We start from the raw sequence: 15,077 nt of genomic DNA on the forward strand, positions 1-15,077 counted from the left end.
AGACTACTGTTTCGTTGTAACACTGCTGTTGTTTTTGCAGCTCTTACTGCGGTCATTATCCTTAGGAGCAGAGGGTACGCCTCGTCACCCACAAGCCATATGTTAACATAATTCAGGGAGGGCTGAATTCCGAAGGATGAATGTATTTCAGCAACTGCTAGTAAATCTCGCCTTTATGTGCAGGATCCTTTGCATGTTGTCAAATACAATCTAAATTAATGGAGTGGAAGCCCTTTCTGTTGAGGAGGGTATCTGGGGTTAAGCTGTGGGGGCTCTGAAAACAATATGGGTGGCATCTATTGCCTCCTGGGCCTTGGGAGCAACCCCATAAAATTAGATGGTCCTTTCTTGTTGCTTGCTCAGTGTGACGCAAAACTGGATGCATTCCCCAGCTCTTCTGAAAAGTACGTCAGTCACCTGTTGAACAATTGCCTGTACTGATATTACAGAGATCCCCCATGGCTGCCTGATATGATGCAGTACCATAAAAGCTGTGTGTGCTCATCACCTAATAGCCGCAAATAGAGCAGTGTGGGCAGATGACTGACTGCAGATTCTCATGCAGTGACTTGCACGGCTGCCCTATTGCTTCTTTGTGAGGTGCACTGTATTTATACAGCTCTCCTCACTAAAGTCTTCATATCTTGTGGGGTGCATCCTCCTTAAATGTTGCCTCATTCTCCTTTCCCCCAACCTTTCCTGCTCCTCCTCTTCCATAACAGAGTACAAAGTTATGCTCGTAGCTTTCACTATTGGTGGGAGTGTGGAGGCAAAATCTCCCAAATGTCTCTCACTCCCACAGGCAACCAGACGCAAGACCAATACTGTCTATTCTCAATGCAATAAAAACACGCTCCAAAAAGTCATTCCCATCTGCAGTAATCGTTACTCAAACTCTCCAGACACTTCAGTTCAAATATTCCTCACTTCCAGCGGTCTCAGCTGCTTCTGGAAACAGCTACACCTTGTATTTCTCATTCTAACTTACCCCCTAGTGCATTGTAGGCATAAATCTAGGAAATTAAGGGCTACAGCGCCACTGACCCTCAGTGAGATATATTTAAATTGGCTGCATAGAGACTTAGTGGACAGAATGTGGGAAGGGCCAGATTGTGTTTCGAAATTTGGATGGGTAAATTTTGGGGCAGAAATGGCTTCCATCTTAGACAGATGAATGAATTTCCCCTCTGATAACAGATAACTGTCCTCAATAAAACAAAACTTTGGGGAGGTCTCAAGTCTTTAAACCCATTCCAACAGTAAGTCCTTACTTGAATGAATCCAGTAAAGACTCTAATAAAGAGTAAACGTGGACATGTAACATCTGTTCTGTGCCCCCCTTACATTAATAAGTGCCCCCCCCCTTACATTAATAAGAACATAAGAATCAGGAGCTGGAGTAGGCCATAAGGTCCTTCGAGCCTGCTCCGCCATTCAATAAGATCATGGCTGATCTTTGACATCAACTCCACTTTTCCACCCGATCCCCATATCCCTCGATTCCCCTAGAGTCCAAAAATCTGTCTATCTCAGCCTTGAATATACTCAACGACTCAGCTTCCACTGCCCTTTGGGGTAGAGAATTCCAAAGATTCACAACCCTCTGAGTGAAGAAATTCCTCATCTCATTCTTAAATGACCTACCCCTTATCCTGAGACTATGCCCCCTAGTTCTAGACTCTCCAGCCAGGGGAAAACAACCTCTCAGCATCTACCTTGTCAATCCCCCTCAGCATCTTATATGTTTCAAAGAGATCACCTCTCATTCTTCTAAACTCCAGAGAGTATAGGCCCAATCTACTCAATCTCTCATCCCGGGGATCAATCTAGTGAACCTTCGTTGCACCGCCTCTAAGGCATGTATGTCCTTTCTCAGGTAAGGAGACCAAAACTGTGCACAGTATTCCAGGTGTGGTCTCACCAAAGCCCTGTACAATTGTAGAAAGACTTCCTTACTCTTGTACTCCAAACTCCTTGCAATAAAGGCCAACATGCCATTTGCCTTCCCAATTGCTTATGTACCTGCATGCTAACTTTGTGCTTTCTGTACGAGGACACCTAAATCTCTCTGAACACCAACATTTAATAGTTTCTCACCATTTAAAAAATATCTTGTTTTTCTATTCTTCCTACCAAATCGAATAACCCCACATTTCCTCACATTATACGCCATCTGCCACCTTATTGCCCACTCACTTAACCTGTCTAAATCCCTTTGCAGGCTCTTTGTTTCCTCCTGACAGCTTACTTTCCCACCTAGCTTTGTATTGTCAGAAAACTTGGATACATTGCACTCGGTCCCTTCATCTAAGTCATTAATATAGATTGTAAATAGCTGAGGCCCCTGCACTGATCCTTGCCGCACCCCACTAGTTACAGCCTGCCAACGTGAAAATGACCCGTTTATCCCTACTCTGTGTTTTCTGTCCGTTAACCAATCCTCTATCCATGCTAATATATTACCCCCAACCCCATGAGCCCTTAACTTGCGTAGTAACCTTTTATGTGGCACCTTATCAAATGCCTTTTGGAAATCCAAATATACTACATCCACTGGTTCCCCTTTAACTACCCTACTTGTTACATCCTCAAAAAACTCAATAAATTTGTTAAACATGATTTCCCTTTCATAAAACCATGTTGACACTGCCTAATCATATTATGATTTCCTAAGTGCCCCGTTACCACTTCCTTAATAATGGATTCTAGCATTTTCCCGACCACTGATGTCAGGCTAACTGGCCTGCAGTTCCCTGTTTTCTCTCTCCCTCCTTTCTTGAATAGCAGGGTTACATTTGTTACCTTCCAATCCACTGGGACCGTTCTAGAATCTAGGGAATTTTGGAAGATCACAACCAATGCATCCAATATCTCTGCAGCCACCTCTTTTAGAACCCTAGGATATAGGCCATCAGATCCATTCTAATGCAATTCATGACATCTGTCCGAATACCAGCATAAATTATCAGTCTTGAGAGCTGTGCTGATAGCTGTGGGTCTCTGCTGATAGCTGTGGGTCTCTGCTGGTGCAGAACTTTCCCGGTGTACCAAAAGGGAAATAGAAATTGCGTTAGATAGCCACAGTTCAATTTAAACTCATTTAATTACTTGCAATGTTGACACAAAAACCTGATTCTTCTCTGGGGCTTTTGTCTTTATACTGTCAACGTCCTCCTTGCTAATGGAATTAGTAGCAGATGGATTGCTAAGTAAATGGGCCTTGTGGTACTGAGCTACAGATACCAGGAAGGTCTCCGCTTTAATCCTTGTTTTTTGTTGTGTTTGCAGCTCTTAGCCAAATGGCAGTCAGGGAAATACAACTGTCTTCAGTTTTCTGGATTATGGAGGGGTTTAACAAAAAAAAGTGGGTTTCTGCTCATCATTTCCCAGTGCCTCTCCTGAAGTCCAGCCCCATACAGTGAAATAGCCTGTTGATACAATCAAGGCTCATATATGAGAAATGGCTACTTAGAAGATGAACGAGATAACTGCTGGTGGCTGTGGAACTTTATCCTCACGAGAGTCACTACCTTCAGAAGAGGGGGGCAAAAGGGGAGAAAATTGAGCGAAAAATTCATACTACAAAATTCTTTCTCCAATATTTTGAAAGATTACCACCCCTATCACACAACCTTAAAAAAAACCTTTGTATACATTGCCTTCTCCGTTCCTCTGACTCTTGTATCCGCCCGATTCCCATCACTATTGGCGGCCATGTGTTCAGCTGCCTAATTCCCAGTCTCTGGAATTTTCTCCCTAAACCACTCTGCCTTTCCACCTGCCTCTCCTCCTTTAAGATCCTTCTTAAAACCCACCTCTTTGATCAAGCTTTTATTTGCCTCTTTGGCATGGTGTCTGTTTTTTCTCACGCTTCGGAATGTTTTCCTCCATTAAAGGTGCTATGCAAATGCAAGTTGCTGCAATATAGGTTTCTCTGAACTGCGAGTTAAGGTAGGCATTATAGTGGATATTCCAACTCCATACAATTCATGCTATATGTCATATGGAAAATCCTTGGTGTTGTTAATAGCTGCCACTCCCTAGCTTCATTGCCCCTCACCTTTCGACCTTCAACTGAACACTTAATATCTAATTTTCTTTCTCTCAAATGTAAACGTTCTGAATTTCACCATCTTTGAAAAACTTAGAAGCAGTCAATTTATTTGAAATTACAAATTAATTTCAAATCTGTCACGTTAACAGACTAAAGAGGTTCCATTAGAACAGATGAAATAGATCATGTGGTTTAAATGTAGAATAACTAGGATATTAGCAGGGATAACAATATGTCCATAACTTGTCTCCACTGTAGCACCATGTAAATAATTTTCAGCCAAGTCGCACGTACTTCAGATATTAATTGTGGAACTGGTTTGCCTTTGTATAATAGTGTGTGCCAAGACTATGGGAAATCCCAACACCAGTTAGTGCCTGTACTGGTAAGCTCTGAGAATAGCCTTCATCTTTCCTGACGGTACTACTGAGTGGAGATATCTGTGCGAATACAGGATGCATTCCTGCAATCCCTGGTTCAGACTAACAGCTGCCAAGCATACTTCCCAAGACTCACTAGAACATGCAATGAATTATTTTGTCAGGAAGTTATTGCTAATTTTATCTTCACTTCTTATAAACAGTTTTATCATAAAATCTGGTAAATTTGTAAGTGATCTAATGCCTAGAATCTAGGATATGCAATCCGGGAAGTGATATAAAAAAATACTTTAAAAAGCTTTTTTTAAAATAATTCTCAGTAAATGAAAAAATATTGTCCAGCTACATGGATTACAAAGTTGGTATTTTGGAGTTTTTCGCATCAATCGATAGGTACTGACCATAAACACAGTGCAACTTCAGATGGCATTTGTGTTTATGTCATATCAGAATGCGAAGGAATGAAAGAGGCGGATTCCTTTATTAAGCAAAAAAATAAATATAAGTTAAATAACTCCAGACTACAAAATAGCAGTCAAGTTGCTGTAGCTACAGATCACTGGTTCCCAAAAACAGAGTTTAATTTCTAGTTTCAGTTGCCATTTGAACCACAGTACCCCTCTGATCAGAATTTGCCATTTTGCATCCTCAAGTCATTGAGCATATCATCTCATGGTACAGATGAAGTACTCCAACTTAAAAAAACCCACAATGGCCCAGGTTTTGCTATAGCAGGGCATCTAATGGCATTTGCCATTAGTTAGACTTGCCCTTGCACATTCAGGTTTTTACATTTTTTGCGTGGCAAGTTGCTGAAAGTGCGAGCTGATAACGGGTAACTGGGTAAGCAATTGTGTATCTCCTTAACTAATCAGACTGATGGACTGTGAAATAAACTGAGAAGAAAGTGTAAATTAGAGTGGGTGAATTCAATGTCAAATCAGGAACAGAAAGAGAAATATAGTGGAGAAGATTGGATTAAGAGAGAGTAAAAAGAGGCAAAGGAAAAGTAAAAAAAATGTTTTTTTTTCATTTTAAATTTGATGTTTTAAAAATCTCCAATAACAATTAATACCTGAAGCAATGAGACTCCATACTTTTACTAGTTAATTTTCAGTGCCAGAGAGGTAGTAATTAAGTTACTACGTCGTTAAAACGGTACTTGCGCTTGTAATGACTTTCTGTGATGAGTTTAGTTCGTATCTACCATGCAAATACTGCAACTTCATGCCATTCAATGCATGTCAATGGTGAGACAGACAGTGAGATACCGTTTTCATGAAGTTAACGGTGGAGCGGCGCAACTTGGATAGCAAATTTTTGGTATTGGCATTTAACCACACATCTGCCCCTCGCCTGAAGTTGTTGTGAAAAAAATATTATGTCTATCTAAATGGAAAGGACAGTTTCACAATTATATATGATTTTTGTTGAAGGTTTATACATTCAGTCTAGAGCCCTAGTGGAATTCTCCAAATTTATATAAATAAAATTAACCAAATAGACTTGGTTATCAATTGAGTCATGATTCCCTTATTAAAGCATTTTATTGACACTTTATTTATAAACATAATGGTATAGAAATTCATTTCCATTGTACCTGTGCTGATCTTATGTCTTCAACTGGATCCTATTTCTCTGCCTTTTCACTGTAATTTCTTACATGTATGATCTTGATGGCCTCAAATTCATCTTATTCATGAGGCTAATCCCAAATTGTAAGGTATTGCATGAACTTCCCTGAAGAATATAGAAACATCCCCTTCCCCCTTCCTGGATTACCAGGAATTGGACACATACCTACTTTCACCTTGACCTCCACAGAGGTATATTCATCATCAGATTGCTAGAGAGAATGAAGCCATTGTCACCAAACCATCTCTGTGAATACACATTTGGAAAAAACCCACCATACACAGTTCTTTTTGTTAACAACATTTCTTCTAGGAAAATATTTTTCTAAGCTAGTCGTGTCAGAAAAAAAATTGCTCTTAGAATAATACAGCACAAAAGGAGGTCATTGGGCCCATCGTAACATATAAGCTTACACTTTTACATAGTGTACTAGTTTTTAAAAAATCTCTTGAAATGGGGTTCAAATGTAGCTCAAATAATGGGCCGAAAGTATCCTCTCTTTGCTGGCTGTAAGTGCCTTGCATAAAATTAGTTTAGGCAGCATGTATCTAATTTAGCATGTAGAACTCTCACTGAAAGAGGTCACCGGGATAGGTGCTGTTAGAAATGCAAATGTAACTTGTACAGTAGGGAATGATCTTTTGAGGTTGGGGCTAAGGTGCATTGCTGCTGGAGCTTTACTCCACAAACGATTGAGCTATACCTGACCGGATTTCATCCTGACACTGGGTTACTGAAAGGCAAAAGTGGTGCATTTCCCAGCACTAACACAATTTGCCTTTATAAGCAAATAAATGTAACAATTTTGTTTTTTTTACTTTTTTGATTAATCAAGGTAAATATTTCTTCATGTTCCAGCAAAAATATTAGCTTTCCCCCCAAAAGAAAAGTATCTTTCATTAGTACTAAATTAATATCTGATCTAAGTACCTCTAATTGCTTACTGCTAAATCTCCTGGAAAGATAACTGCTGACATTATCCATCGATTTTCTCCTATTCATTCATAAAGTTATGAAAAAACTAGGCCATGCCCCAGTTTTAAGCCGATTATAAATATTACAGCAACTACAAAAAAACGAGACAAAAGAATAGTCTGACCCGGTTTTAGAACTCCATTTTCATCCCCAAATTTACATTTTCTTTTAAATTACATTGCAGGAGTGTAAATCCAATTTATACTGCAGCAAACATACTGCACTAGCACTATTTAATGGTGATATGAGCGAATAGTCATCATTCTATTGCCCAATCAAATTGCTGTCGAATGGGGAGGCAGAATTCTGCATGTGGTTACTAGAATACATGTGCAGAACAATGCTTATTGGCCTCCAACTGCTGGTGTGATTTCTAATGATAGAAAAGAGTTGATGGATTAGTCAGCTGTTTTCCTGCATTATAATTGAATGACACCACAGTGAGCCACTTGAGATTTTTTTTTTAACTTTAAGGCCTAGAAATTGGGTTGGGGCGCCAAAGTGGCGCAAAAGTCGCCTAAGCGCAGGATTTAGCGCAGCGTTCGAGGCTTCAGCGATCGTCAGATATTCAGTTTCATTGCCCCTCGAGGGACACGGGGCGAGGCTCGAGGCGCTCCGCGTCCCTCTTAGGGCGCTGAAACTGAGTATCGCAGCGCAACGTGCCCACGCTGCGGTACTGCAGGCCTTCCTCCCACTGTTAAGGGGGAGGTGCCTGCAACAGCGCAAGCCCCGATCGCGAGTGCCGGCAAAAGAGCCCGGCACCAAGGAAAAGTGCCCGGCACCAAGGAAAAGTGCCGGGCTCTCGGGAAACAGTTGGCAATGCCGCGGGGGGTGGGGTTAGGAGGCCGGGGACGGAGGTGCTGGCAGGCGGCCGCCGAAAAAGGCGGCCGCCCGCACCTCCACCTTAACTTGCACCGCTGTCGGCACAGTAAGGCCCCGTCGCCCCAACTCAATATCGCGGGAGGCGCAGCCAGTGGCGCTACAGCGGCGCTACTCACCCAATTTCTCCCCCTAAAAGTTAAAGTTTAATAGGGGGGTCATGCATCGGTTGCAATTACATCACAGCTGACATGTGGCGCTAACAGCATGGGGTTAAAAATCCACCGTAAATTGGTGCAGCATATTCTTTCTTGCAGTTAAATTCAGGATGTGCTCTATAATGAAGCATTAGACTACGGAATAATAAATTGCGCTTAATATATTCTCAGCTTCTTTACGAGGTACAGGTTACAGATGAACTAAATTTGTTTTTCTGTAGTTCAACTGCTACAATGAGCATTGCTGAAGTTGCACAGCACAATGTGTTGAATAGGAAGCAATAGAATGTATGCCTGCACTCTCTTTGTGAGTCCCCGATCTCAGCTAGACAATTTGGGGGATAAAGAGGAAAGTTATCCCAGGCCACTCTTGCAGGCTGTTAAGTGACCAATTATCTTAAACCTTCCAAAACAACTTTAAGTAGATTAAAAAGTTCACTGTTCAATGTTAGTTCAGTAACACAAGTACAGCACCTGCCTCTCAATGCAATGGCTGCAGATTTAAAAAGCAGCGCTGCCCATTGTTCAACCTCATCTGTCGCCATTGAGAGCAAGTTTGGTCTGTTCCCCAGAGTCCAGCAGATTAATGGAAAATTTGATACTGTCAGCTCGTGCCGTTGACGAGCTTTGTAGCGAGTCTGCTATTTAGATAGCTATCTTAAACTCACATATATTGCTTTAAGCAAATTAAAAGTTAAACTGCACTATTTTGACCCAGTAGCAGAGTGTCGAACTCCCACCCAAGGACTTGAAATATGATACTGCCTCTGGTAACTGTTAGAAGATGCATGGCATCAAACAGTTGACAAAAATCAGAGTGAAAAAAGGTAAAAATTCCCAAACAGAACTTGGGAGTGATCAATGCAAGATTATCTTCCCATTTTAATAGGAAAGGAACTTTCATCCATACTGATCACAATTTCAGATTCTCAGTGGACAGCCAGATTATTTTAAGCAACTCAAATAATCTCGATTCCCTCCATACATGGGAAAAATAAAATAAGCAGGAAATTGAAGAAACCTTAGCCCCAGGTCCAAGAGTATGTGCATCTGCGTCAGCATCTAAGCCATCTGGGAATAATCACATGCCACCAAACAAATGCAGCTCAGTCTAGCTGCTTGCTACAAATTAGCATTCTTAAATCCTGATGCACGGACGACAGAGTTTAAAATGTATTAAGTTATTTAATATTCAACTTAAACTTACGACTCCCATTATTTACCACTACTGTACAAGTTTCTTTTGTAACGATTGTAAAAGGAATGCGCTATTGTTGTAAATTACATGCCTGCCCTGTTGCTACAGTTCATGCTGTCCCTTGAATTCACAACTGCTGATGTTGCTTCTTCTCAACAGATTAGTTACCGATGACAACAGCTACAAAGTTTTCTTTCTGGTATAGCTGTGCCAGGACTTCTGGACAGCTGGCTGTATCCTTCATTGTCTGCCAGAAGGCAATGAGTTAGCTAATATAGATTTTCACAAAGTACAACATCACTCCTTACATGGCCTATTGCGCAGAAAGAGACTCACCTTTCCCAGATTTTCTTGCTCAAGGATATTTCGATTGTATTGCTCCCTAAAAGATATAAAATAATTACTGAATTAATACCCATTGTATTGCTTTTGCTGATTACTCGACTGGAACTGCAACTGCAAAAAATTGCATAACAACTTCGCAATATAGGATAAGTAATTTAAAGAATAGCTGAGTATCAGACCTACATGAGCTAGACAATTATTATTGGAGGTATTACAAGGTCAATTTTTCTGAAGTGTGGAAAACAATGTTAATGCTGGATGACTTCTCTAGAGCATCAAAGCGCACCATATAATTCAAAATGTTCACATTGACAGATTTAAAATGCTTCCTTCTTTTTGAAACTTGAGAGAAACAATATAGTTATTTTAGAAGCCAATTTTTTTTTAAAGATATTTCCTGGAGAATTATCTTTTCAAATAAACAACCATATTAACAAACATTTTTAAATGAAGTACAGATCTGTTATTTGGGGTTCCTACAGCCTCACAAGTAGGACCCATTCTGCACTACTTATTTAATATATGTATTTTCACTACAGTCAGCAAAGGATGATCCCTTAATTTTGGGAAGTTATCTTTCTACTGCCTTTCATAGTTCCTCTCCTCCAACTCACAAACCTTGCACCCTATTCTCACCCGTTCCAAGTCTTTTATTAGTGCACTGAACTGGCTACTAAGCCGGTTGATTAAAAAAAAGGTGCCAATTGATTCTTTCAATTTTTCCCCCAAAAGAGAAATTGTCTCCCTCCACAGCGTATTATGAATTCACAATGTGGAAAATGACTGGGAAAGCAGGTGCTGTATCACCCTGTGGTACAATGTATTAATCTTAGGTTGCCATAAGGAAAATACCTTTAATGCAAATCAAGTCCATTTTTGCCCAAATAAAGCAAGGATAAGATGGGATAAACTAGTTTTCAAGACAGTTACACAAAGCGTTGAGATCCGTTCATAAACTGCAAGATGCATCCAAGACTTCAAAGAGGCATCCTTCATGAAAGCTCCAACTGGAGTACCACAGGATTTGATAACCAGCAATATAAATTTTACCAACTGATACAGAAACAATATCACAACTTCTATTAATGAATGGATCTCCATGGCATTCCTAATGGTGAGTTGGTGCAGAGGCTAAGTAGAAGAGCAGGAAAAAGATTTCAGTGAGGAAGTTCAGGAGAGTGAGGCAGACAATAAGGACTTTAAACAAAAGGTGGAAAGGTAAGGTGCTCAAACAAGCAAAAAGTGGCAGAGGAGTAAAAGGATACGTTGAAATGGGACTAGAGATGAGACGTGCTACTGCCATCCATGGTGGCTTGGGTACGAAATGCAATGGGTGTGTAGCTATGCAGGACAGCTTCCATGAAGGAGAATTCATCAATAGTGAGCCAGGTTTTGATCAGTGAGTAAAAAGAAACTGACCCATAGCTCAATAGTCATAACATGGATATCCACAAAAAACACAGGTTCAAAAAAAAAAAAGCAAGATATATATAAAAAATATAAATTTTAGAATCTGTAAATTTACCTTATGGCTTTTCTTCTTTCCTGTGGATCTGCAGAAACATATAGCTTCATTTCATCAGCAGCTCGCTGTATCTGCCTTTCAGTAATCTGTTCAACAGAAGACCATTTATACATCTGCAATTTTTTTTTCAGAACTACTAAAATCGATGTTACTTTGAGAGATTTTTTTTGTACCCTTTTCAAGCAGTTGATGTAATGGTATCTAGTTTCCTCCTGGCCACATTCTTCTCGGAGTCCTTGAACTTCCTGCAAAAGTTTCCAATTTAAGAATCACTTTACAGGGTAGAAATGTCATCGTTTACCCGACTTCTAAAAAAAATAAATATTGTATGATAGGAAACTTATACAATCAATATTACACATAATTACTTGCAAATTTAACTGAATGCATTTTTGAGCCTACTTGCCTGGATGAGTGCAGCTCCAACAACACTCAAGAAGCTCGACACCATCCAGGACAAAACAGCCCGCTTGATTGGCATCCCATCCATCACCTTAAACATTCACTCCCTCCACCACGGGCATACCGTGGCTGCAGTGTGCACCATCTACAAGATGTACTGCAGCAACTCGCCAAGGCTTCTTCGGCAGCACCTCCCAAACCCATGATCTCTACCACCAAGAAGGACAAAGGCAGCAGGCGCATGGGAACACCACCACCTCCAAGTTCCCCTCCAAGTCACACACCATCCTGACTTGGAAGTATATTGCCGATCCTTCATCGTCGCTGGGTCAAAATCCTAGAACTCCGTCCCTAACAGCACTGTGGGAGTACCTTCACCACATGGACTGCAGCGGTTCAAGAAGGCGGCTCACCACCACCTTCTCAAGGGCAACTAGGGATGGGCAATAAACGCTGGCCTTGCCAGCGACGCTCAGATCCCATGAACGAATATTTTTTAAAAATTCACCATTAAAGTAACAGTACTTTTTCAAAAAATTAAGTATTTTTTTCTGAACAGAATTTATAATTTATGCAATGAAGCACAACAATTTCTTTTATAATGAAAAGATATTTTTAAAACTTTTTTGCTAGTCCTTCTGAAAACTGAATTACAGTCTCTAGCAACTGAAACTTTGATAAGCTGATCCCTTAATAAGAACTACTTTATTGCTTTATAACTCAAAGTCAACTTTACTTTTTTCAGCCTCATCTTTAAAAGAAAGAAAAATCTAGGGAGGATGCTTTCTGTTCAAAGATACGCCCCTAAACCCCAAAAATCTTTCATTTTGCAGCTACTTGGTGGAAAGTTTATTATTAGCTGAATAGGCAGCAGTATCCATTTGGTAGTAATTCTTTTTGCTGTGTATGCCAATCCCAGGCCACCTTAAGGTGCTGGCTCCCACTAAAGTGAACTGAGCCACTCCTGGATGTGTCGAGCCATCTCCGTAAGATACGCCACCCAAATGTCTAAGGAGGGAAACTGAGACTGGAAATGGTGGCTCTCTGAGGCTAGAAAATTGGACATACAATACAAAATGCAAATGCAGCACCACCAATAGGGGTAATAGCGATTCAGCTTCTGCCTACTGCCATGGAATCTCATTCTCAGGGCCTCACGTCTCTGCTGCTCTCCTCCCATTATTATGCAGAATGGAGGTATGCCCATTGGAAAGGCCATTCCAGCTTATTTGACCTTCTGAATACGAGGGTCCGAAAAACCTAGGGTGCACTGACTGACATCATTTTGGTTAAGTACAGGGCAGGTCTCAATAAAAAAATGTTTTTATATCACTAAGAAAATCCCTATCAAGCAACAGAAATCTCAGTTACGCTGATACCAGGCAACTTTGGGCTACACTGGGCGTAAATCTACACCAGCACATTATTTACGTAAATCCAGGAAACTCGCATGATCTGTTTTTTTGCGTGGGGGTGAAGTTATGTAAATGAGTGGCAGAGAGTATCGGTGGACGTTTCTCACAAGTGGCGCAAACGATTGAGGAAATTCACCAGTAGCAATGTTTCATCATAAAACCACTGTAAATCACTTATACGTAAATTTCCTCGGGGGGAAAAATTGGTGCAATGCTGCTCTTGTGCTCTAGTTACGCCAAAACTTTCCAGGAAATTCCGGGTCAAAATAATGAGTGTAATTGAAATGACCAACAAAGTGTCACATTATGGATCCTTGATTATTCAAGTGGATGGACTGTATCAAAAGGCAAGAACTGTTAACAGCTTTAGTACTAACATTTTCACTGCTGGTTTCAATAAACCAGAAACTGAAAGAGTCCTTTCTTTCAGGAAAGGAGGGCAGGAAAAAAATCCTCAAATCTGGTTACTTCTGCATTCTAATAATAATGACAACATGCGTTGTGCACTCAAAACATTTTCTGTATTGATTCCACATATTTAGTTATTTTTGTAAGAAGTCACACAACACCAGGTTATAGTCCAACAGTTTTATTTGAAATCACAAGCTTTCGGAGCGCTGCTCCTTCGTCAGGTGAAGTGGAGAGATGCATAAAGACACAGCTTATATAGTCAGAGAATAATGCCAGATGATTATTCAAGTGGATGGACTGTATCAAAAGGCTATATAAGCTGTGTCTTTATGCATCTCTCCACTTCACCTGATGAAGGAGCCGCACTCCGAAAGCTTGTGATTTCAAATAAAACTGTTGGACTATAACCTGGTGTTGTGTGACTTCTTACATTTGTCCACCCCAGTCCAACACTGGCATCTCCACACCTTAGTTATTTTTGTATTTGAAAAATTTCCAAAATGTAACTAAATGGCACAAAGAGTCTAAAATGTTACACTGCCAGCAGTAGCTATTGCATATGTAGAATGTGCATGGCTTTTTCCTACCTGTTCAAGCTTAGATCGATTGCTTTCCAAACCTGCTGCACAGCTGTCATAGAGTGCTTTTTTTTCTTCGTACTCTTGAGTTAATTCCTAATGTGAAAGGGCAAAATGTCATGTAAATGAAACTGTGAGCTAGCAGCATGCGACACTAAAACAATGTGTGTCCTTGTCAATCACAGGTCAAGACCTTGTATTCTCAAATACATTCACACTTACAAGCTCATGTAAACCAAACAGGTGGCTTTACACCCTTGTATGTGGAGTAAAATTGCAATACTACATATTTAGGGTCTAACAGTTGACCTGCTATTGAATGCCAATAATATGTGGGCTTCGTGTTTGATTAAGGCCGATTATTCTCCAGATAATACTCCTTCAAATGCTTCCCTGTTCATTAATAGCCATTTTGTGACTGATACGCAGACTGCAATTTGTCTGCTGAATGACACAATGGAATTTGGTACACCAATTTTTGATTTTGCAGGCAACTGGCAAACAGAAGGACAAGAAGCAACATATTTCTTCATTACCGGCTTTGTTGTTTGAATTCCACCACCCACCTGGCACTTCTGTCTCAATGGTCGTAGTTCTTTGATGACTGGCGCCAGGGCAGACTTCTTTTCAGCAATAAGGGTATTAAGTTTCTTTATCTGTGGAAATGTTTTTAACAAAAAAAAACAAGTACTAATTCAAACTCTGCATTACCTCTTCATTTCCTGTTACAGTATTTCTTTTTCAATTACTCCAAGTCTCTTTTACTCTACAATCTGAAAAACTGCTATACAAAGTTAACTTGTACATATTGAAATTTCACCAATGATGTGCGTTCTACACCCAACTTTTTCTTTTTTGTTGTGAATTTCTATAACCCAGATACACATCTTGTTTGTATGGAATCTAAACTGGAGAAAATAAATAGACCAGCAAAGTAGCATGCAGTTGTAAATGTGACCCTGTCCAAGTCAATGCATGCCCATTTGCCTGCCCTTCTTATGTAAGGAATACATGAAGAGACAGGAATACATGAAGAGGTGGTGTGTTGGGGGGCGGGGGGTGAGGGGATAATTAGATGGCACCCTTCCCTTTCACCTCTCAGGCGCATCTCTGTTTCCCAGC

At 40.4% G+C, this 15,077-nt stretch overlaps 1 protein-coding gene across 3 annotated transcripts in view; it reads right to left on the reverse strand.

The window, feature by feature from the left end:
* ift81 (intraflagellar transport 81 homolog) overlaps positions 1-15,077 on the reverse strand; it is a 103,575-nt gene that overhangs the window by 20,688 nt on the left and 67,810 nt on the right. For all 3 annotated transcript variants that reach the window (XM_085961600.1, XM_085961601.1, XM_085961602.1), the window contains exons 14-18: positions 14,522-14,611; positions 13,965-14,051; positions 11,323-11,394; positions 11,150-11,235; positions 9,616-9,661 (exon numbers count right to left, since the gene is read on the reverse strand). In XM_085961600.1, the coding sequence (XP_085817726.1) occupies positions 9,616-9,661; positions 11,150-11,235; positions 11,323-11,394; positions 13,965-14,051; positions 14,522-14,611 (381 nt within the window). The remainder of the gene's footprint in view (positions 1-9,615; positions 9,662-11,149; positions 11,236-11,322; positions 11,395-13,964; positions 14,052-14,521; positions 14,612-15,077) is intronic.

This window comes from Somniosus microcephalus, chromosome 19 (genome assembly GCF_052327205.1).
Source record: "Somniosus microcephalus isolate GS21.2 chromosome 19, FLI_Smic_1.0, whole genome shotgun sequence".
Taxonomy (NCBI): Eukaryota; Metazoa; Chordata; class Chondrichthyes; order Squaliformes; family Somniosidae; genus Somniosus; species Somniosus microcephalus.